The sequence below is a fragment of the Primulina eburnea genome, unplaced genomic scaffold, assembly GCF_022965805.1.
Source record: "Primulina eburnea isolate SZY01 unplaced genomic scaffold, ASM2296580v1 ctg168, whole genome shotgun sequence".
Taxonomy (NCBI): Eukaryota; Viridiplantae; Streptophyta; class Magnoliopsida; order Lamiales; family Gesneriaceae; genus Primulina; species Primulina eburnea.
The window spans coordinates 66,482-89,964 of NW_027331012.1; the positions used below are offsets into that span (position 1 = coordinate 66,482).

The 23,483-nt window shown below is 38.9% G+C and overlaps 1 protein-coding gene and 1 pseudogene across 1 annotated transcript; one reads left to right on the forward strand and one right to left on the reverse strand.

The window, feature by feature from the left end:
* The window catches only part of LOC140820814 (photosystem II 22 kDa protein 2, chloroplastic-like), an 82,285-nt pseudogene extending 63,964 nt beyond the window's left edge, over positions 1–18,321 (reverse strand).
* Positions 17,026–23,458, forward strand: LOC140820815 (uncharacterized). Its single transcript, XM_073181165.1, has 5 exons — positions 17,026–17,212; positions 19,923–22,166; positions 22,249–22,557; positions 22,634–22,733; positions 22,815–23,458. The coding sequence occupies exons 2-5, from the start codon at positions 19,930–19,932 to the stop codon at positions 23,445–23,447; spliced, it is 3,279 nt and encodes a 1,092-aa protein (XP_073037266.1). The 5' UTR covers positions 17,026–17,212; positions 19,923–19,929; the 3' UTR covers positions 23,448–23,458.
* The last annotated feature ends 25 nt before the right edge of the window (positions 23,459–23,483 follow it).

A 23,483-nucleotide genomic window follows, 5' to 3' on the forward strand; every position in this document is an offset into this window, starting at 1 on the left:
GTAACTCAAGAATTTAACATCGCTACCAGAAACAATAGTCCAAGGCATGCCATGCAACCTAACGACTTCTCTAAAGAACAAATCCGCCATGTTTGAAGCATCATCGATTTTATGACAAGCTATAAAATGTGCCATCTTAGAGAATCTATCCACAACAACAAAAATAGAATCCCTCCCCTTCTTAGTACCTAGGCAACCCCAAAATAAAGTCCATAGAAATTTCAATCCAAGTTCTTTTTAAGAATAGCACGCAAAAGTGTTCCCAAAGTTCTATTGACAACTTCAGTTTGTCCATCCGTTCGAGGATGACAAGTAGTAGAAAACAACAATTTTGTGCCAAGTTTAGCCCATAAAGTCTTCCAAAAGTAACTCAAGAATTTAACATCGCGAACAGAAATCAATAGTCCTAGGCATGCCATGCAACCTAACGACTTCTCTAAAGAACAAATCCGCGATGTTTGAAGCATCATCGGTTTTATGACAAGCTATAAAATGTGCCATCTTAGAGAATCTATCCACAACAACAAAAATAGAATCCCTCCCCTTCTTAGTCCTAGGCAACCCCAAAATAAAGTCCATAGAAATGTCAATCCAAGTTCTTTTTAAGAATAGCACGCAAAAGTGTTCCCAAAGTTCTATTGACAACTTCAGTTTGTCCATCCGTTCGAGGATGACAAGTAGTAGAAAACAACAATTTTGTGCCAAGTTTAGCCCATAAAGTCTTCCAAAAGTAACTCAAGAATTTAACATCGCGAACAGAATCAATAGTCCTAGGCATGCCATGCAACCTAACGACTTCTCTAAAGAACAAATCCGCGATGTTTGAAGCATCATCGGTTTTATGACAAGCTATAAAATGTGCCATCTTCGAGAATCTATCCACAACAACAAAAATAGAATCCCTCCCCTTCTTAGTCCTAGGCAACCCCAAAATAAAGTCCATAGAAATGTCAATCCAAGTTCTTTTTAAGAATAGCACGCAAAAGTGTTCCCAAAGTTCTATTGACAACTTCAGTTTGTCCATCCGTTCGAGGATGACAAGTAGTAGAAAACAACAATTTTGTGCCAAGTTTAGCCCATAAAGTCTTCCAAAAGTAACTCAAGAATTTAACATCGCGACCAGAAACAATAGTCCTAGGCATGCCATGCAACCTAACGACTTCTCTAAAGAACAAATCCGCCATGTTTGAAGCATCATCGGTTTTATGACAAGCTATAAAATGTGCCATCTTAGAGAATCTATCCACAACAACAAAAATAGAATCCCTCCCCTTCTTAGTACCTAGGCAACCCCAAAATAAAGTCCATAGAAATGTCAATCCAAGTTCTTTTTAAGAATAGCACGCAAAAGTGTTCCCAAAGTTCTATTGACAACTTCAGTTTGTCCATCCGTTCGAGGATGACAAGTAGTAGAAAACAACAATTTTGTGCCAAGTTTAGCCCATAAAGTCTTCCAAAAGTAACTCAAGAATTTAACATCGCGAACAGAATCAATAGTCCTAGGCATGCCATGCAACCTAACGACTTCTCTAAAGAACAAATCCGCGATGTTTGAAGCATCATCGGTTTTATGACAAGCTATAAAATGTGCCATCTTCGAGAATCTATCCACAACAACAAAAATAGAATCCCTCCCCTTCTTAGTCCTAGGCAACCCCAAAATAAAGTCCATAGAAATGTCAATCCAAGTTCTTTTTAAGAATAGCACGCAAAAGTGTTCCCAAAGTTCTATTGACAACTTCAGTTTGTCCATCCGTTCGAGGATGACAAGTAGTAGAAAACAACAATTTTGTGCCAAGTTTAGCCCATAAAGTCTTCCAAAAGTAACTCAAGAATTTAACATCGCGAACAGAATCAATAGTCCTAGGCATGCCATGCAACCTAACGACTTCTCTAAAGAACAAATCCGCCATGTTTGAAGCATCATCGGTTTTATGACAAGCTATAAATGTGCCATCTTAGAGAATCTATCCACAACAACAAAAATAGAATCCCTCCCCTTCTTAGTCCTAGGCAACCCCAAAATAAAGTCCATAGAAATGTCAATCCAAGTTCTTTTTAAGAATAGCACGCAAAAGTGTTCCCAAAGTTCTATTGACAACTTCAGTTTGTCCATCCGTTCGAGGATGACAAGTAGTAGAAAACAACAATTTTGTGCCAAGTTTAGCCCATAAAGTCTTCCAAAAGTAACTCAAGAATTTAACATCGCGAACAGAATCAATAGTCCTAGGCATGCCATGCAACCTAACGACTTCTCTAAAGAACAAATCCGCGATGTTTGAAGCATCATCGGTTTTATGACAAGCTATAAAATGTGCCATCTTAGAGAATCTATCCACAACAACAAAAATAGAATCCCTCCCCTTCTTAGTCCTAGGCAACCCCAAAATAAAGTCCATAGAAATGTCAATCCAAGTTCTTTTTAAGAATAGCACGCAAAAGTGTTCCCAAAGTTCTATTGACAACTTCAGTTTGTCCATCCGTTCGAGGATGACAAGTAGTAGAAAACAACAATTTTGTGCCAAGTTTAGCCCATAAAGTCTTCCAAAAGTAACTCAAGAATTTAACATCGCGAACAGAATCAATAGTCCTAGGCATGCCATGCAACCTAACGACTTCTCTAAAGAACAAATCCGCCATGTTTGAAGCATCATCGGTTTTATGACAAGCTATAAAATGTGCCATCTTAGAGAATCTATCCACAACAACAAAAATAGAATCCCTCCCCTTCTTAGTCCTAGGCAACCCCAAAATAAAGTCCATAGAAATGTCAATCCAAGTTCTTTTTAAGAATAGCACGCAAAAGTGTTCCCAAAGTTCTATTGACAACTTCAGTTTGTCCATCCGTTCGAGGATGACAAGTAGTAGAAAACAACAATTTTGTGCCAAGTTTAGCCCATAAAGTCTTCCAAAAGTAACTCAAGAATTTAACATCGCGACCAGAAACAATAGTCCTAGGCATGCCATGCAACCTAACGACTTCTCTAAAGAACAAATCCGCCATGTTTGAAGCATCATCGGTTTTATGACAAGCTATAAAATGTGCCATCTTAGAGAATCTATCCACAACAACAAAAATAGAATCCCTCCCCTTCTTAGTACTAGGCAACCCCAAAATAAAGTCCATAGAAATGTCAATCCAAGTTCTTTTTAAGAATAGCACGCAAAAGTGTTCCCAAAGTTCTATTGACAACTTCAGTTTGTCCATCCGTTCGAGGATGACAAGTAGTAGAAAACAACAATTTTGTGCCAAGTTTAGCCCATAAAGTCTTCCAAAAGTAACTCAAGAATTTAACATCGCGACCAGAAACAATAGTCCAAGGCATGCCATGCAACCTAACGACTTCTCTAAAGAACAAATCCGCCATGTTTGAAGCATCATCGGTTTTATGACAAGCTATAAAATGTGCCATCTTAGAGAATCTATCCACAACAACAAAAATAGAATCCCTCCCCTTCTTAGTCCTAGGCAACCCCAAAATAAAGTCCATAGAAATGTCAATCCAAGTTCTTTTTAAGAATAGCACGCAAAAGTGTTCCCAAAGTTCTATTGACAACTTCAGTTTGTCCATCCGTTCGAGGATGACAAGTAGTAGAAAACAACAATTTTGTGCCAAGTTTAGCCCATAAAGTCTTCCAAAAGTAACTCAAGAATTTAACATCGCTACCAGAAACAATAGTCCAAGGCATGCCATGCAACCTAACGACTTCTCTAAAGAACAAATCCGCCATGTTTGAAGCATCATCGGTTTTATGACAAGCTATAAAATGTGCCATCTTAGAGAATCTATCCACAACAACAAAAATAGAATCCCTCCCCTTCTTAGTACCTAGGCAACCCCAAAATAAAGTCCATAGAAATGTCAATCCAAGTTCTTTTTAAGAATAGCACGCAAAAGTGTTCCCAAAGTTCTATTGACAACTTCAGTTTGTCCATCCGTTCGAGGATGACAAGTAGTAGAAAACAACAATTTTGTGCCAAGTTTAGCCCATAAAGTCTTCCAAAAGTAACTCAAGAATTTAACATCGCGAACAGAATCAATAGTCCTAGGCATGCCATGCAACCTAACGACTTCTCTAAAGAACAAATCCGCGATGTTTGAAGCATCATCGGTTTTATGACAAGCTATAAAATGTGCCATCTTAGAGAATCTATCCACAACAACAAAAATAGAATCCCTCCCCTTCTTAGTCCTAGGCAACCCCAAAATAAAGTCCATAGAAATGTCAATCCAAGTTCTTTTTAAGAATAGCACGCAAAAGTGTTCCCAAAGTTCTATTGACAACTTCAGTTTGTCCATCCGTTCGAGGATGACAAGTAGTAGAAAACAACAATTTTGTGCCAAGTTTAGCCCATAAAGTCTTCCAAAAGTAACTCAAGAATTTAACATCGCGAACAGAATCAATAGTCCTAGGCATGCCATGCAACCTAACGACTTCTCTAAAGAACAAATCCGCGATGTTTGAAGCATCATCGGTTTTATGACAAGCTATAAAATGTGCCATCTTCGAGAATCTATCCACAACAACAAAAATAGAATCCCTCCCCTTCTTAGTCCTAGGCAACCCCAAAATAAAGTCCATAGAAATGTCAATCCAAGTTCTTTTTAAGAATAGCACGCAAAAGTGTTCCCAAAGTTCTATTGACAACTTCAGTTTGTCCATCCGTTCGAGGATGACAAGTAGTAGAAAACAACAATTTTGTGCCAAGTTTAGCCCATAAAGTCTTCCAAAAGTAACTCAAGAATTTAACATCGCGAACAGAATCAATAGTCCTAGGCATGCCATGCAACCTAACGACTTCTCTAAAGAACAAATCCGCGATGTTTGAAGCATCATCGGTTTTATGACAAGCTATAAAATGTGCCATCTTCGAGAATCTATCCACAACAACAAAAATAGAATCCCTCCCCTTCTTAGTCCTAGGCAACCCCAAAATAAAGTCCATAGAAATGTCAATCCAAGTTCTTTTTAAGAATAGCACGCAAAAGTGTTCCCAAAGTTCTATTGACAACTTCAGTTTGTCCATCCGTTCGAGGATGACAAGTAGTAGAAAACAACAATTTTGTGCCAAGTTTAGCCCATAAAGTCTTCCAAAAGTAACTCAAGAATTTAACATCGCGAACAGAATCAATAGTCCTAGGCATGCCATGCAACCTAACGACTTCTCTAAAGAACAAATCCGCAATGTTTGAAGCATCATCGGTTTTATGACAAGCTATAAAATGTGCCATCTTAGAGAATCTATCCACAACAACAAAAATAGAATCCCTCCCCTTCTTAGTCTTAGGCAACCCCAAAATAAAGTCCATAGAAATGTCAATCCAAGTTCTTTTTAAGAATAGCACGCAAAAGTGTTCCCAAAGTTCTATTGACAACTTCAGTTTGTCCATCCGTTCGAGGATGACAAGTAGTAGAGAACAACAATTTTGTGCCAAGTTTAGCCCATAAAGTCTTCCAAAAGTAACTCAAGAATTTAAAATCGCGAACAGAATCAATAGTCCTAGGCATGCCATGCAACCTAACGACTTCTCTAAAGAACAAATCCGCGATGTTTGAAGCATCATCGGTTTTATGTGTAATAGCCGAGCCCGGTGTACGGTACGGTTTAAGCTTTATTGTGTTAATTGGGTTTATGATTAGTCGTTTATAGTTGTGTTTTGGGCTATAGTATTATTGGTTATTATTTATTTGAGGTATTAGTTGGTGTTGATTGTTCGTTTCAGCGTTTCGGATCGATTTTAGTTGAGTTTGTACTGTTCATTGCCGTGAGTAGAGTGCACCCGCGCTCTTAGATGAGTGCCCCCGCGGTGTACTATTCATGATTTTGGTTTTGGAGGGCCGTGGCATCACCGCACCCGCGGCAGTGCAAGGACCGCACCCGCGGTGAGACCGCACCCGCGGTAATTGTAGCACCGCACCCGCGGTGATCGTGCATGAGAATTATTTTGGTATGCCGAGAGCATGGCGCACCCGCGGTGCTTGTGTTGGCGCACCCGCGGTGTAAGTATGGGCGAGTTATTTAGTACCTTTTTGATTGAGTTGACTTCATTCCATACCTTATCCTATCTACTTTTCGAGATTTTCTCTCCATTGACAAGGGTTTTCATCCATTTCTTTTGCTTCCTATCTTCGATTCTTGGCTTTGTTTGGATTTCCGACTTGAGATCATCGTTCTCCGTGGTATAAGGAAGCTTAGGTAAGTTTTTGGTGCGATTCTAACGAGGTTTTGAGTTAAGGGTTATTTTGGATTTGATGTTTGAGTTGTTTAATGGATTATTTGGCTTGTACTTGTGGATCTAGAGTTGATATTGGTGTTATTTATGGATTATTGTTGTAGGTGGTGTACCAAGAGCTTATTTGAGGTGTTCTATTGGTAGTAAGTGGAATTTCATCCCTTGTGCTCACATGATATTATATGTATTGTGTTTTAAAGGTTTCAAAGTGTTATTCCCTTCCATTGATCCATTGTTATGTATCGATTTCATTGATTATCTATTGGAGGCATTGATGTCTCACCATTGTTATAAAGGGAATACAAGAAATATTATGAGATTGCGAAACGACGGCCTTAAATGCTATTGAGAATTCAAATGTTTTATTGGATTGATTTATCATAGCCATGGCATTGCATGCAATTAGATGATCATCGACCATAGGCTTTTATCCCCTCACAGTTATCGATTTATATCGATGGGATATTGGCAACCACAGTTACAGATACTATTGATATCAATCCAACCATAGAAAAGAGAATACCATCGTATTGCTATCTATTGCCATTGCTATTGCTACAGTTATTGCTACGTTATTCATGTTTCAGAGTCGATGGTATTTATGATTTAAAAGCCATGTTTTACAGTGTATACTATGTATCATTGCTATGTAAGAGTTCCACTTGCTGAGATTTATTCTCATTTCAGTTATTTTCATGTGATGCAGATAAGAGCGACGGACCGGGACGTTGACTGTGGATGGGGGTCATATGCATACGAAGATTGGAAGGATGATTATTTTGTACCATTTTGTAACATGATCACACTAATGATATTTTGTATTTTGTTATGTCATTGGAATGATCATGTTGTTATTTTGTAAACACTTTTATAAAATGTATTTTGAAACTCCTTCCATATTTTAAAGAAAAATTTATTTCCGCTGTGCATTTTATTTAAAGAGGTCAGAGGTGTCACATTTAGTGGTATCAGAGCGGTGTTCTTCGGACCAATGCATATGACTTCGTCTACTTTCAACTGTCCGGGTATGTTTTCTTGCATCTATCCATTGTTATATTTATTGATTGGTGTCTTGTGAGCAATTGTAGAGTATGCCTCCTAAGCGTAAGGCGGCAGAGGGTGAGGATAGTTCTTCCTCGAGAGTTGTCGACGAGTTCGGCAAGTTGCTTAAGGAGCAGGCTAAGGTGCATAGCGATCAGATTCAGCAGTTGCTCCGATTGCAAGGAGCAGGTCAGGGTCGAGGCCAAGTGAGAGGTCAAGTTGCTCAGGCTGTTGGCACTGATGCCGTCTTTTCTACTTTCAAGAGAATGGATCCACCGGAATTCGCAGGTAGCACCGATCCTCTAGTTGCTGTCGAGTGGGTCAAGGCGCTTGAAGCTATCTTCGATCATCTCCAGTACGAGGATAAAGACAGGATTAGCTGTGCAGTGTTCATGTTGGTTAAGGCTGCCCGCATTTGGTGGAATGCTACGAAAGTTGGAGTTGATGTTGCGACACTGAAGTGGTCAGAGTTCACTGACTTGTTCTATGACAAGTATTTCCCCGACGCACTTCGAGCGAGGAAGGTTACGGAGTTCTTGGAACTTAGGCAGGGGAGCTTGGATGTTGGCCAGTATATTCTGAAGTTTGAGGAAGGTTGCCTATTTGCTCCGTATATTGCTTCGAACGACAAGGACAAGGGCGCTCATTTCATTCGAGGCCTTAGAGCGGAGATTCGTCGTGATATCAACATGTCCAAAGCTGTTACTTTCAAGGAGATTGTGTCCAAAGCTTTGTTGGCCGAGCAGGATGAGAAGGACATTGCCCGGGAGAGGCAAGAGAGACACCAAGTCCATTGCTCAGAGAGGCCAGGGTTCTAATCAGAGGGGCAGGGATCGTTTCAAGGGCAAGGGCAAGATGGAGTCGAGTCCTAAACCTCCGCCAGTTCCAGTTCCATTTGATCCTGAGAAGCCGCAGTGTCCAAAGTGTGGTAAGCATCATCGAGGAGAGTGCAGATTGGGCACTCATACTTGTTTTCGTTGTGGCGCGGCAGGCCACGTTGCCAGGAATTGCCCGAGGGGAGATAGCCAAGGGAAGGTGCAGGGTCGTATCTTTTCCATGACGAAGGAAGGTATTAATCGTGAATCTTCATTGATCCTTAGTACTATTTTGATTTCAGGCAGAGTAGCTACTACTTTGATTGATACTGGTGCTACTCATTCTTTTATGTCTGAATTATTTTTGAGATCTTTGGGTATAGTTCCTTCTATTCTTCCCCTTCATCTTAATGTTGTTTTGCCTTCGGGGGACGTGTTGTGCCCGACATCGATTGTCTTTGCGTGCCCTGTTCGTATTGAGGAGCGAGTTGTCTTCGCTGATTTGATTGTTATCCCTATGGTTGCTTTCGACGTTATTCTTGGCATGGATTGGCTTTCGACTTACCGTGCAGTTATCGATTGTGTTGCTAAGAAGGTGACTTTTGCAGATGATGGCCAGGGAGGAGCGCTCGCCAGTGCAGGTACTTCGCTGGTCCTTCCTTTTATTTCTTGTCTTGAGGCTGAGAGATTGTTGTGTAGAGGTTGCGATGGATTTCTTGCTTCTATTGTGGATGTTGATAGATTGATTAAGTTGAATGTAGATGATATTGATGTGGTGAGGGAGTTTGCTGATGTGTTTGAGGATGATGTTCCGGGTTTGCCGCCGGATAGGGATGTTGAGTTTGTGATCGATTTAGCTCCAGGTACGGTTCCTATCTCTAAGGCTCCGTACAGGATGGCCCCTACCGAGATGAAGGAGTTGAAGACTCAGTTGCAGGATCTTTTAGACAAAGGCTTTATTCGTCCGAGTTCTTCGCCTTGGGGAGCTCCGGTTCTGTTTGTCAAGAAGAAGGATGGTTCCTTGCGGCTGTGTATCGACTACAGGGAGCTCAACAAAGTGACTGTCAAGAACAAGTATCCGTTGCCTCGGATAGATGATTTGTTTGATCAGCTCCATGGTGCCACTGTGTTCTCGAAGATTGATCTTCGGTCTGGCTACTATCAGTTGAAGGTTAGGGAGTCTGATATCCCTAAGACAGCTTTCCGGACCAGGTATGGTCACTATGAGTTTCTTGTGATGTCTTTTGGTTTGACCAATGCCCCTTCAGTCTTCATGGACCTGATGAACCGTGTGTTCAAGCCTTATCTGGATAGCTTCGTCATTGTCTTCATTGACGATATCTTGATCTATTCCAAGACCAGAGAGCTTCATGCCGAGCATCTCAGAGTTGTTCTTCAGTTGTTGCGAGAGAAGAGGTTGTTTGCCAAGCTGAAGAAGTGTGAGTTTTGGCTGGATCAGATTTCTTTTCTAGGCCATGTTGTTTCGAGAGATGGCATTGCTGTTGATCCATTGAAGATAGAGGCGATTCAGAGTTGGCCTATTCCTACCACTGTTTCAGAGGTTCGCAGTTTCCTTGGTTTGGCAGGTTACTATCGTCGTTTCATTTCAGGTTTCTCCAAGATTGCCCTGCCATTGTCCAATCTGACGAGGAAGACTGTGAAGTTCGAGTGGACTATTGATTGCCAGAGTGCATTTCAGGAGTTGAAGGACAGATTGACGACAGCTCCTGTTCTTTCTTTGCCCAGTGGTTCAGAGGACTTTGTTGTCTTTACCGATGCGTCGAAGAGAGGCCTTGGTGCAGTGTTGATGCAGCGAGGTAAGGTCATTGCCTATGCGTCTCGCCAGTTGAAGGATTATGAGAAGAATTATCCGACGCATGATTTGGAGCTCGCAGCTGTGGTTTTCGCCCTGAAGATTTGGAGACATTATCTGTATGGCGAAAAGTGTGAGATCTTTACAGACCACAAGAGTTTGAAGTATTTGTTCTCGCAGAAAGAGCTCAACATGCGACAGAGGAGGTGGTTAGAGCTTGTCAAGGATTACGATGTGACGATCAGTTATCACCCAGGGAAGGCGAATGTGGTGGCTGATGCTTTGAGCCGCAAGTCGAGTGCTTCTTTGAGTTCTTTGATTCAGAGACCATTGTTGATGGATTTGCAGAGAGAGGAGATTGATCTAGTGATTCCAGGTACCATTGCTCGCTTTTCAGCGTTGGTCATACGATCTACTTTGACGGACAGGATCCGTAGAGAGCAGTCGACTGATGTTCAGTTGACAGAGATGAGAGCTAGAGCTGAGGCTAGAGGGAATTCAGAGTTTAGTCTGAATGGTGATGGTTTGGTGACTTTCAGAGGCCGCATTTGTGTTCCTTCTGGCGACGATATTCGTAGAGACGTCTTGACAGAGGCTCATACCGCACCTTATTCGATTCATCCAGGCAGTACGAAGATGTATCAGGATCTTCGTCGACTCTACTGGTGGCCAGGTATGAAGAGAGATATTGCTTTGTTCATTTCTCAGTGCCTTACTTGTCAGCAGGTTAAGATTGAGCATCAGAGACCTGCTGGGACATTGCTATCTTTGCCGATTCCTCAGTGGAAGTGGGAGCACATCACCATGGATTTCGTGACTGGTCTGCCCAGAGTTCAGAGGGGTTATAATTCCATTTGGGTCATTGTTGATAGATTGACCAAGTCGGCTCATTTTCTCCCAGTCAAGACGACGTATTCGATGTCTCAGTATGCCGAGGACTACATTGCCGAGATTGTTAGACTTCATGGTGTGCCCGTGTCGATTGTGTCTGATCGTGACCCTAGATTTACCTCCGAGTTTTGGAAGAGTCTTCACAGAGCTTTGGGTTCTCGATTAGCTTTCAGTACAGCTTATCATCCTCAGAGCGACGGTCAGTCAGAGAGAGTCATTCAGATTCTGGAGGATATGCTCAGAGCTTGTACTATTGACTATTCTGGTAGTTGGGATTCTAAGCTGCCACTTGTGGAGTTCACGTACAACAATAGCTACCAGGCGACGATTGGCATGGCACCGTATGAGGCACTTTATGGCAGGAAGTGCAGATCCCCTTTGTTTTGGGATGAGGTTGGAGAGAGGAAGATGTTGGGTCCCGAGTTGGTCCAGCAGACTGCCGATGTTGTTGCAGTTATCAGAGAGAGGATGAAGACTGCTCAGTCGAGGCAGAAGAGTTATGCAGATGTTCGTCGCAGACCTTTGCAGTTCGAGGTTGGCGATCATGTTTTTCTGAAGATAGCACCTCTCAAGGGGGTGATGAGATTTGGCAAGAAGGGCAAGTTGAGCCCTAGATTCATTGGTCCATTCGAGATATTGGACAGAGTTGGTGACCGAGCCTACAGATTAGCCCTACCGCCCGATCTTGACAGAGTCCATAATGTGTTTCATGTATCGATGCTCAGGAAGTATATTGCAGATCCTTCCCATGTTCTTCGCCACGAGCCATTGGACTTGACGCCGAATTTGACTTACCAAGAGATTCCGGTCCAGATTTTGGATCGCACTGTCAGAGTATTGAGGAACAAAGAGATCGGCATCGTTAAAGTCCTTTGGAGGAACCATTTGATCGAGGAGGCTACGTGGGAACCAGAGACTGAGATGAGAGAGAGGTATCCTGAGTTGTTCGTGTCGTGACGTCAATTTCGAGGACGAAATTCCTCTAAGGAGGGGAGATTGTAATAGCCGAGCCCGGTGTACGGTACGGTTTAAGCTTTATTGTGTTAATTGGGTTTATGATTAGTCGTTTATAGTTGTGTTTTGGGCTATAGTATTATTGGTTATTATTTATTTGAGGTATTAGTTGGTGTTGATTGTTCGTTTCAGCGTTTCGGATCGATTTTAGTTGAGTTTGTACTGTTCATTGCCGTGAGTAGAGTGCACCCGCGCTCTTAGATGAGTGCCCCCGCGGTGTACTATTCATGATTTTGGTTTTGGAGGGCCGTGGCATCACCGCACCCGCGGCAGTGCAAGGACCGCACCCGCGGTGAGACCGCACCCGCGGTAATTGTAGCACCGCACCCGCGGTGATCGTGCATGAGAATTATTTTGGTATGCCGAGAGCATGGCGCACCCGCGGTGCTTGTGTTGGCGCACCCGCGGTGTAAGTATGGGCGAGTTATTTAGTACCTTTTTGATTGAGTTGACTTCATTCCATACCTTATCCTATCTACTTTTCGAGATTTTCTCTCCATTGACAAGGGTTTTCATCCATTTCTTTTGCTTCCTATCTTCGATTCTTGGCTTTGTTTGGATTTCCGACTTGAGATCATCGTTCTCCGTGGTATAAGGAAGCTTAGGTAAGTTTTTGGTGCGATTCTAACGAGGTTTTGAGTTAAGGGTTATTTTGGATTTGATGTTTGAGTTGTTTAATGGATTATTTGGCTTGTACTTGTGGATCTAGAGTTGATATTGGTGTTATTTATGGATTATTGTTGTAGGTGGTGTACCAAGAGCTTATTTGAGGTGTTCTATTGGTAGTAAGTGGAATTTCATCCCTTGTGCTCACATGATATTATATGTATTGTGTTTTAAAGGTTTCAAAGTGTTATTCCCTTCCATTGATCCATTGTTATGTATCGATTTCATTGATTATCTATTGGAGGCATTGATGTCTCACCATTGTTATAAAGGGAATACAAGAAATATTATGAGATTGCGAAACGACGGCCTTAAATGCTATTGAGAATTCAAATGTTTTATTGGATTGATTTATCATAGCCATGGCATTGCATGCAATTAGATGATCATCGACCATAGGCTTTTATCCCCTCACAGTTATCGATTTATATCGATGGGATATTGGCAACCACAGTTACAGATACTATTGATATCAATCCAACCATAGAAAAGAGAATACCATCGTATTGCTATCTATTGCCATTGCTATTGCTACAGTTATTGCTACGTTATTTATGTTTCAGAGTCGATGGTATTTATGATTTAAAAGCCATGTTTTACAGTGTATACTATGTATCATTGCTATGTAAGAGTTCCACTTGCTGAGATTTATTCTCATTTCAGTTATTTTCATGTGATGCAGATAAGAGCGACGGACCGGGACGTTGACTGTGGATGGGGGTCATATGCATACGAAGATTGGAAGGATGATTATTTTGTACCATTTTGTAACATGATCACACTAATGATATTTTGTATTTTGTTATGTCATTGGAATGATCATGTTGTTATTTTGTAAACACTTTTATAAAATGTATTTTGAAACTCCTTCCATATTTTAAAGAAAAATTTATTTCCGCTGTGCATTTTATTTAAAGAGGTCAGAGGTGTCACATTATGACAAGCTATAAAATGTGCCATCTTCGAGAATCTATCCACAACAACAAAAATAGAATCCCGCCCCTTCTTAGTCCTAGGCAACCCCAAAATAAAGTCCATAGAAATGTCAATCCAAGTTCTTTTTAAGAATAGCACGCAAAATTGTTCCCAAAGTTCTATTGACAACTTCAGTTTGTCCATCCGTTCGAGGATGAAAAGTAGTAGAAAACAACAATTTTGTGCCAAGTTTAGCCCATAAAGTCTTCCAAAAGTAACTCAAGAATTTAACATCGCGACCAGAAACAATACTCCTAGGCATGCCATGCAACCTAACGACTTCTCTAAAGAACAAATCCACCATGTTTGAAGCATCATCGGTTTTATGACAAGCTATAAAATGTGCCATCTTAGAGAATCTATCCACAACAACAAAAATAGAATCTCTCCCCTTCTTAGTACTAGGCAACCCCAAAATAAAGTCCATAGAAATGTCAATCCAAGTTCTTTTTAAGAATAGCACGCAAAAGTGTTCCCAAAGTTCTATTGACAACTTCAGTTTGTCCATCCGTTCGAGGATGAAAAGTAGTAGAAAACAACAATTTTGTGCCAAGTTTAGCCCATAAAGTCTTCCAAAAGTAACTCAAGAATTTAACATCGCGAACAGAATCAATAGTCCTAGGCATGCCATGCAACCTAACGACTTCTCTAAAGAACAAATCCGCGATGTTTGAAGCATCATCGGTTTTATGACAAGCTATAAAATGTGCCATCTTCGAGAATCTATCCACAACAACAAAAATAGAATCCCTCCCCTTCTTAGTCCTAGGCAACCCCAAAATAAAGTCCATAGAAATGTCAATCCGAGTTCTTTTTAAGAATAACACGCAAAATTGTTCCCAAAGTTCTATTGACAACTTCAGTTTGTCCATCCGTTCGAGGATGACAAGTAGTAGAAAACAACAATTTTGTGCCAAGTTTAGCCCATAAAGTCTTCCAAAAGTAACTCAAGAATTTAACATCGCGAACAGAATCAATAGTCCTAGGCATGCCATGCAACCTAACGACTTCTCTAAAGAACAAATCCGCGATGTTTGAAGCATCATCGGTTTTATGAAAAGCTATAAAATGTGCCATCTTCGAGAATCTATCCACAACAACCAAAATAGAATCCCTCCCCTTCTTAGTCCTAGGCAACCCCAAAATAAAGTCCATAGAAATGTCAATCCAAGTTCTTTTTAAGAATAGCACGCAAAATTGTTCCCAAAGTTCTATTGACAACTTCAGTTTGTCCATCCGTTCGAGGATGACAAGTAGTAGAAAACAACAATTTTGTGCCAAGTTTAGCCCATAAAGTCTTCCAAAAGTAACTCAAGAATTTAACATCGCGAACAGAATCAATAGTCCTAGGCATGCCATGCAACCTAACGACTTCTCTAAAGAACAAATCCGCCATGTTTGAAGCATCATCGGTTTTATGACAAGCTATAAAATGTGCCATCTTCGAGAATCTATCCACAACAACAAAATAGAATCCCTCCCCTTCTTAGTCCTAGGCAACCCCAAAATAAAGTCCATAGAAATGTCAATCCAAGTTCTTTTTAAGAATAGCACGCAAAAGTGTTCCCAAAGTTCTATTGACAACTTCAGTTTGTCCATCCGTTCGAGGATGAAAAGTAGTAGAAAACAACAATTTTGTGCCAAGTTTAGCCCATAAAGTCTTCCAAAAGTAACTCAAGAATTTAACATCGCGACCAGAAACAATAGTCCTAGGCATGCCATGCAACCTAACGACTTCTCTAAAGAACAAATCCGCCATGTTTGAAGCATCATCGGTTTTATGACAAGCTATAAAATGTGCCATCTTCGAGAATCTATCCACAACAACAAAAATAGAATCCCTCCCCTTCTTAGTCCTAGGCAACCCCAAAATAAAGTCCATAGAAATGTCAATCCGAGTTCTTTTTAAGAATAACACGCAAAATTGTTCCCAAAGTTCTATTGACAACTTCAGTTTGTCCATCCGTTCGAGGATGACAAGTAGTAGAAAACAACAATTTTGTGCCAAGTTTAGCCCATAAAGTCTTCCAAAAGTAACTCAAGAATTTAACATCGCGAACAGAATCAATAGTCCTAGGCATGCCATGCAACCTAACGACTTCTCTAAAGAACAAATCCGCGATGTTTGAAGCATCATCGGTTTTATGAAAAGCTATAAAATGTGCCATCTTCGAGAATCTATCCACAACAACCAAAATAGAATCCCTCCCCATCTTAGTCCTAGGCAACCCCAAAATAAAGTCCATAGAAATGTCAATCCAAGTTCTTTTTAAGAATAGCACGCAAAATTGTTCCCAAAGTTCTATTGACAACTTCAGTTTGTCCATCCGTTCGAGGATGACAAGTAGTAGAAAACAACAATTTTGTGCCAAGTTTAGCCCATAAAGTCTTCCAAAAGTAACTCAAGAATTTAACATCGCGAACAGAATCAATAGTCCTAGGCATGCCATGCAACCTAACGACTTCTCTCAAGAACAAATCCGCCATGTTTGAAGCATCATCGGTTTTATGACAAGCTATAAAATGTGCCATCTTCGAGAATCTATCCACAACAACAAAATAGAATCCCTCCCCTTCTTAGTCCTAGGCAACCCCAAAATAAAGTCCATAGAAATGTCAATCCAAGTTCTTTTTAAGAATAGCACGCAAAAGTGTTCCCAAAGTTCTATTGACAACTTCAGTTTGTCCATCCGTTCGAGGATGAAAAGTAGTAGAAAACAACAATTTTGTGCCAAGTTTAGCCCATAAAGTCTTCCAAAAGTAACTCAAGAATTTAACATCGCGACCAGAAACAATACTCCTAGGCATGCCATGCAACCTAACGACTTCTCTAAAGAACAAATCCGCCATGTTTGAAGCATCATCGGTTTTATGACAAGCTATAAAATGTGCCATCTTAGAGAATCTATCCACCACAACAAAAATAGAATCTCTCCCCTTCTTAGTACTAGGCAACCCCAAAATAAAGTCCATAGAAATGTCAATCCAAGTTCTTTTTAAGAATAGCACGCAAAAGTGTTCTCAAAGTTCTATTGACAACTTCAGTTTGTCCATCCGTTTGAGGATGACAAGTAGTAGAAAACAAATTTTTTTTGCCAAGTTTAGCCCATAAGTCTTCCAAAAGTAACTCAAGAATTTAACATCGCTACCAGAAACAATAGTCCAAGGCATGCCATGCAACCTAACGACTTCTCTAAATAACAAATCCGCCATGTTTGAAGCATCATCGGTTTATGACAAGCTGTAAAATGTGCCATCTTAGAGAATCTATCCACAACAACAAAAATAGAATCCCTCCCCTTCTTAGTCCTAGGCAACCCCCACTACAAGAAAAAATGGCTATACTGACATTTTCTTAGTGACATTTTTAAAATAATGTCGTTATTACATATATATCATGACATTGGTTACAAATAAAATTTTTAATAAAAAAATATTAAATTAGATATGTTATAATGACATTTTTAATGAATGCCACTAAAAATTCTTATTTTTCCCAATAATTTCCAATTTTTTAATCTCTCACACTCTCACTCTCATTAAAAAAACTAAAAAATTTAAAGGAAAAAATTAAGGAAAGAACGATTTACACAGTGCGCAAAATCTCTCTCGCGCTCTTTCTCCCAAATCTCTTGCGCCCTTCTATTAATTTCCCTCGTTCAGCCGCTAATCCTTCCTTCTTATTTCTTTTTTCTAGTGTCACGGTTTGAGATTTGTCCACCCGCTTCTCATTTTCAGATTTGTCCAGCCGCTCATCTCCGGTAAGTTCCGAATCCCTTGTTTTGGAAGAGATTTTGGTCACGGGTTTTTTATAATAGTGTCCGATTCATAGAGAAGAGGAGTTCGATTCATTTGATTTTATAAGAGGAGTTCGATTCATTTGATTCGCTTGATTGATTTATTGAGAATAGAGGAGTGTTCGATTTGAGTCACAATTTTTGTGATTACAAAGTTGATTCATAGCAAAAATATTGTTCTGTGTTCTTCTAATATTGGCTTGATTGGTATATGATATGGCTTGATTGGTTTATGATATTCTCTTGATTGAGAATAGAGGAGTGTTCGATTACTGTGTTTTGTGTTTTGTGTTCTTCTTTAGCTAGCTTTTTGCTGTTTTGTGTTCTTCCTGTACAGAGCCGTGAGGTTGGGCTCGTTGAAAGGAAAATATCCAGCCATTAAAACAAAGAGAATAACTCTGCACCACTTTAATGGTTTAGCAAGAGTACTCTTAAAGACATGACTTTATTGGTCTAAAATATTCGCTTGTTTGGTTTATTAGAAAATATTTTGGTGCAAATATAGTTTGATTGGGTATGCAGATTGAGTGGGAACATGCACCACTGAATAAATTTACAAAGGAAATGAAAAAACAATCTTCATGTAGGAACTACGAAGATACTATATGTCTTAATTCTTAGGCTGTGTTTCTTTTCATTGCTGGAAGAGGGGCAGAAACTATTGAAAAGATAAGGTTGCTCCAAAATCAAGGGAATCCTCTAGCATTATTTATTTTCAGCCACAAGCTCTTTCCAATTGATCAGGAATTTGAACAAAAACCTCCCACCCAGAAAATTGACAAAATTTGAATGGTAAATAACATTACAACACTAGTTTCATATCTTACCCGAGCAAACAGATCTTCCCTCATCCAAGGAACCAAATATTTCCAAGGCCAGATATCTAGTGTGCTTACTCCAGATGTCTTGCCACACACACGTTTAACCATTCTTGCCACACATGTTAAGTTAGGATGAATCAAAAACCTAGCAGCCACTTCCATAGAAAATTCATAGGTGCTAAAAATACGGTCCATTGGATTTCTAAGTATTGTCACCACTGAAATTTTCTCCTTGGGAAATTTGGAAATCATACTATAGTCATCATGGGTACTTAACAATCGACAATTAGTTTTTCTGCAGGATAAAAGAAAAGTGTACATCTTAAACATCTAGAAAAAAACTACACAAATAGGAGAGAGAACACATAATAAGATCAAAAAATGTTAATATGTAATGGTAGAGAATATATATCTATTAAATTTTGTTCATTATCCGTTTCAAGATCAATTTCTTGTTCTTTTAATGTATGATGTTAAATCAAATATCTCCTGCCAACCTAAAATTTTTGCATAACTCAAGTGGCATTGAGGGTTAAAATATGGAAGGTTTCGTGCAATTGGTGCAATGTAGGATGATCAATTCTTTAATGCAAGGCTGTTTGGCTTATACAAATAGTTGGAAAAAACTAGAAAGTTGATCGACATTGAAGAATAGGAAGAACAGCAGAAAGATGTCACTTTTGAAAGCTGTAAAAATCATAGGGTCTCTATGATAGCTTCCAATCACCATCCCTTGAAGCTGAAAAGTGAGGATGATTTCTCTTTAGGTGTTATATCTTCTTTTTTGTAGCATTCTAATGAGAGTTCCTGATACTGTATAAATACAGTGTGTCAATTTAAAATTGCATGAAAAATATTTACTGGAAAATGCCCAAATCTGAATTCAAATGGAAACTGTGATAGATTTTGGACAGAAATTTCAGTGAAAACACATTACTTTATTGGGTTAGCAAGAGTACTATTAATCATATCTTAACCATAATCAGAACCCTAATAATTGTATGTTGGTTTGTTATGAATCTGATTAAGATTTTCTAGTAATCAGTGCTATTACATGTAATCTGACCAACACTCATAAATAGAGAAAACCAGCTTCATTAAAACCATTGAGTTATTGGCTTCATAATCTAACATTTCACGAGATTCAAAGAGGTATGGGCTTCATAATCTAATTTCCAAGATTTTATTCAAACAGTGCATATTGACTATTGTTTCTTGCTTTATAAATAGAGGCTCTCGAATGTGGCATATGCTTGTTTATTCTTTTTGGGTACACAAATTAAATAAGAAACAATTCATTTTCTTAAGCTTCCAGGTGTGACCAATATGTAACTTAGCTGGATTACTAAGCATATTGAATTAAAATATATATAAATAGTTGTCCATGTGTTATATTGGCTGGAAAGAAGTACATTTAGATGACAATATAGTTATAAATATTTGAATTTTGTCGTTCATTATCAACTATAATTTATTAAGCAATAAACAGTCGATCTAGTTATTGACGTTGATGACAAATTTCATATGTTCGATTAACATGATTTCAAAATATATCAATTATTAATATATGAAATTAATTTATAAAAAGTGGTGATCTCAAAGCTAACTTATTTTCTTTAAAATGATTGAAAATAATAAAAATATATGAAATTAATTTATAACAAAATATAGCTATCTATAAGGGATTTTTGGGTTTCACTCTAATTTTCTTTTGTTCACATATTTTTTTTGTTATTAAATTATTGTTGTGTTTTGAGACACTAATTGTATATATCTTGTTCGATATTTTACTCCCCACATACACAAATTATATATTTGTTTGCTGAACTAGTTTAAGTATATCTTTTTACCAGAATTTTGATGGATAAAAGTTGGATGTTTTTGCCGAGACAAACGAAGGAATACAGGAAAGGACTTGAGAGTTTCTTAGATTTTGCATTTTCTAATGCAAACGTAAATGGAATGATTGTGTGTCCTTGTGCAAAATGTAAGATTGGCATATGTGTTTCAAGAGAGGATGCTTGTGATCATTTGACGGTTGATGGATTTATCAAAGGTTATACTCACTGGGTGGCTCATGGAGAGATAGCATGTAGTGCATCTTCAATATCTAGTTCTGTTCCATCTCGTGATGATGTAGATGATATGGAGGGATTAGTTCACGATGCTTTTGGGGTCCCACAAAACGATGGTGATACAATCAATACAGCAGGATTTGAAAATGATAAAGAGATTCCAATCGGAGAGGCCGAGAAATTCTATAAACTAATTGATGATTCACAAAAAGAGTTATATCCCGGATGCAAAAAATTCTCAAAACTTTCATTCATCATTCGCTTGCTTCACTTAAAATGTCTTGGAAAAATTACCAATAAAATCTTCGATATGCTTTTGGATTTGTTGAGAGAAGCATTTCCAAATGCCATGAAAGATTTACCAAAGTCATACTATGAAGCAGAAAAATTGATGAAGCAATTAGGACTTGGTTATGAAAAGATCGATGCTTGTCCTAATGATTGCACTTTATACTGGCGGTTGGACGAAGAAAGAGTTCGATGCAAAACATGCAACGAGCCTAGATGGGAAACATCTGAAAATGATCCTATTGGTGACAAGAGGAAAGTTGCACGCAAGGTTTTATGGTATTTTCCAATAAAGCCTAGGTTACAACGTTTGTTCATGTCCTGCAAAACAGCAGTCCATATGAGATGGCATTCTGAATCTCGCACGAAAGACGGTTACATGCGACACCCAGCTGATTCCCCAGCTTGGCAAACGTTTGACCATAACCACCCTGAATTCGCAAAGGATCCCCGAAACATAAGGCTAGGATTAGCTTCAGATGGATTTAATCCATTCAAAAATATGAGTGTGGCGCATAGTACGTGGCCAGTCATTTTAGTGCCATATAATCTTCCACCATGGATGTGTATGAAACAACCATACTTTATATTATCATTGCTAATACCTGGTCCATCTGCTCCTGGAAATAACATCGACATCTACTTGCAGCCCCTTGTTGCAGATTTGAAAGATTTGTGGGAGGTAGGAGTGCAGACATATGATGCATCAACCAAGCAAAATTTTCAATTGAATGCCGCATTATTATGGACTATAAGTGATTTTCCTGGATATGCAACCCTATCGGGATGGAGCACCAAAGGTAAATTTGCATGCCCAGTGTGCCACAAATTTACACATTCACAATGGTTAAAAAATGGCAAAAAATATTGTTATATGGGTCACCGCAAATTTTTGAATGGTGATCATGAGTTTCGCAAAGATGCTCAACTTTTTGATGGCACGGAAGAGTATGGAAGACCACCACCCATACTTTCGGGAGACACGGTGATCAACGAGTTGAAAAATTATAATTTGAAATTTGGAAAAACAGTTGATGATAATCCAGAACTACCATTCAATTGGAAAAAGTTGAGTATTTTTTTCGATTTACCATATTGGAAAGATAATGTGGTACGCCACAATCTTGATTTTATGCATATTGAGAAGAATGTGTGCGAATCAATTTGTGGGACATTGCTGAATATGGAAGGGAAAACAAAAGATAATATTAAATCACGTCTTGATTTGCAAGAAATTGGAATAAGATCAGCACTTCATCCTATTGAGAAAGGACCAAGTAGAGTTTATCTGCCTCCAGCATGTTATTCAATGGGCAAAAATGAGAAGGGCACATTTTGCAAAGTTTTGAAAAAAGTTAAAGTTCCAGATGGCTATGCTTCTAACATTTCACGTTGTGTTCAAATGAAACCGGCAAAATTAATTGGTCTAAAAAGCCATGACAACCATATTTTGATGCAGCAGTTGTTGCCGGTGGCACTACGTAGAACTTTGTCTAAATCAGTTCGGACTCCTTTGATTAGATTGAGTAGGTATTTCAGAGAGCTATGTTGTAAAGTAATTTCTCCTACTGATGTGGTTCGTCTAAGGAAAGATATTGCGGTGATCCTCTGTCAATTGGAGAAGATTTTTCCTCCCTCGTTTTTTGACATAATGATTCATTTGACTGTACATTTGGCTACTGAAGTACAACTTGCTGGACCAGTTTACTATCGTTGGATGTATCCAATTGAGAGGTAAAAACAAATATTATTGATATTGTTTTATTTAAATTATTATTTTCACTAAATAATACAAAATTTATGTTTTTGGTATAAGGTACTTGGGGACATTGAAGTCGTATGTTCGAAATAGAAGTAGGCCAGAAGGATCCATTGCTGAGGGGTATTTGGCTGAGGAATGTTTGACATTCTGTTCTTTATATTTAGCTGATTATGTAGAGACAAAATTCAATCAATCAACAAGAAATGATGAGACAACTATCGGCTCAACATTCGCATTGGATGTGTTTACGGCCTCTGGTTATGCACTTGGAAAGGCCATTGCAACTAAGTTTGATGATGAGATATTAAAGAAGGCACATCAATATGTGTTATTCAACTGTCATCACGTACAATCTTATATAGAGTATGTGATTATATATTTCATTGTGTTTAAATATATAATCATCGATGTTTATCAAATCACCGTTCTTAATTTGCAGTGAACACCGTCAGATTTTGAATCTTACTCATTCCGGTCTTCCACCACACCAAATTGAACGCATGCATAGTGAGTCTTTTGCTTCTTGGTTTGCCAAACATGTAAGTTTTTGTTGTAATTTTCATTAAGGTTATGTATTATGATTTTTATACATGATTTATCAATTTTTCCTTGTGTGATAGATTGAAAATACAAATCCTTCACAAGATGATCCAGTGTCGAATGATTTGAAATCACTTGCCAGAGGCCCAAATTTCTTAGGGATACGATATGAAAAATTCATTTCCAATGGATTTAGGTTTCATACTAAAGAAGTGGAACGCAAGAGAAAAACTCAGAATTGTGGTGTAATTGTTCGGGCTACCACTTCAAGTTATTCGAGTATAAGAGATCAGAATCCAGTATCAAGTGAACTTGATTATTACGGGATTTTGCAAAATGTGATTGAGTTAGATTATGAGGGAGGTCGAAGAGTTGTTTTATTTGAATGTGATTGGGTCTCCAAAGGCAAACGACTAAAACTGGATGATGATGGTTTTATGTTGGCCAATTTTACAAATGTGAAGCGTCACAACGAGCCTTATATATTAGCATCCCAAGCCATGCAAGTTTTTTATGTGGAAGATCCAGTTGATTGTAATTGGCATGTAATTATCACCACTGATGCACGAGCAAAGTATAAAATGCAACCTATGGCAGATGTTGATACATATCTTCAAAGTTGTATTTGTAATCCTGAAGACGAGAATGAACATGAAGAAGTCGTTTGGGTTCGGGATGATGTTGCCGGAGCTGAAATTGATGTTGATGCATGATGAGATTTAGTTAATGATTAGATTTTTTCTAGCATA

Excerpts from the sequence above, each read along its gene's own strand:
- LOC140820815 (XM_073181165.1), top strand. The coding sequence starts at position 19,930 with ATGGATAAAAGTTGGATGTTTTTGCCGAGACAAACGAAGGAATACAGG. Across the intron at positions 22,558-22,633 it reads CACGTACAATCTTATATAGA|TGAACACCGTCAGATTTTGA; the intron begins GTATGTGATTAT and ends CTTAATTTGCAG. Across the intron at positions 22,734-22,814 it reads CTTCTTGGTTTGCCAAACAT|ATTGAAAATACAAATCCTTC; the intron begins GTAAGTTTTTGT and ends CTTGTGTGATAG.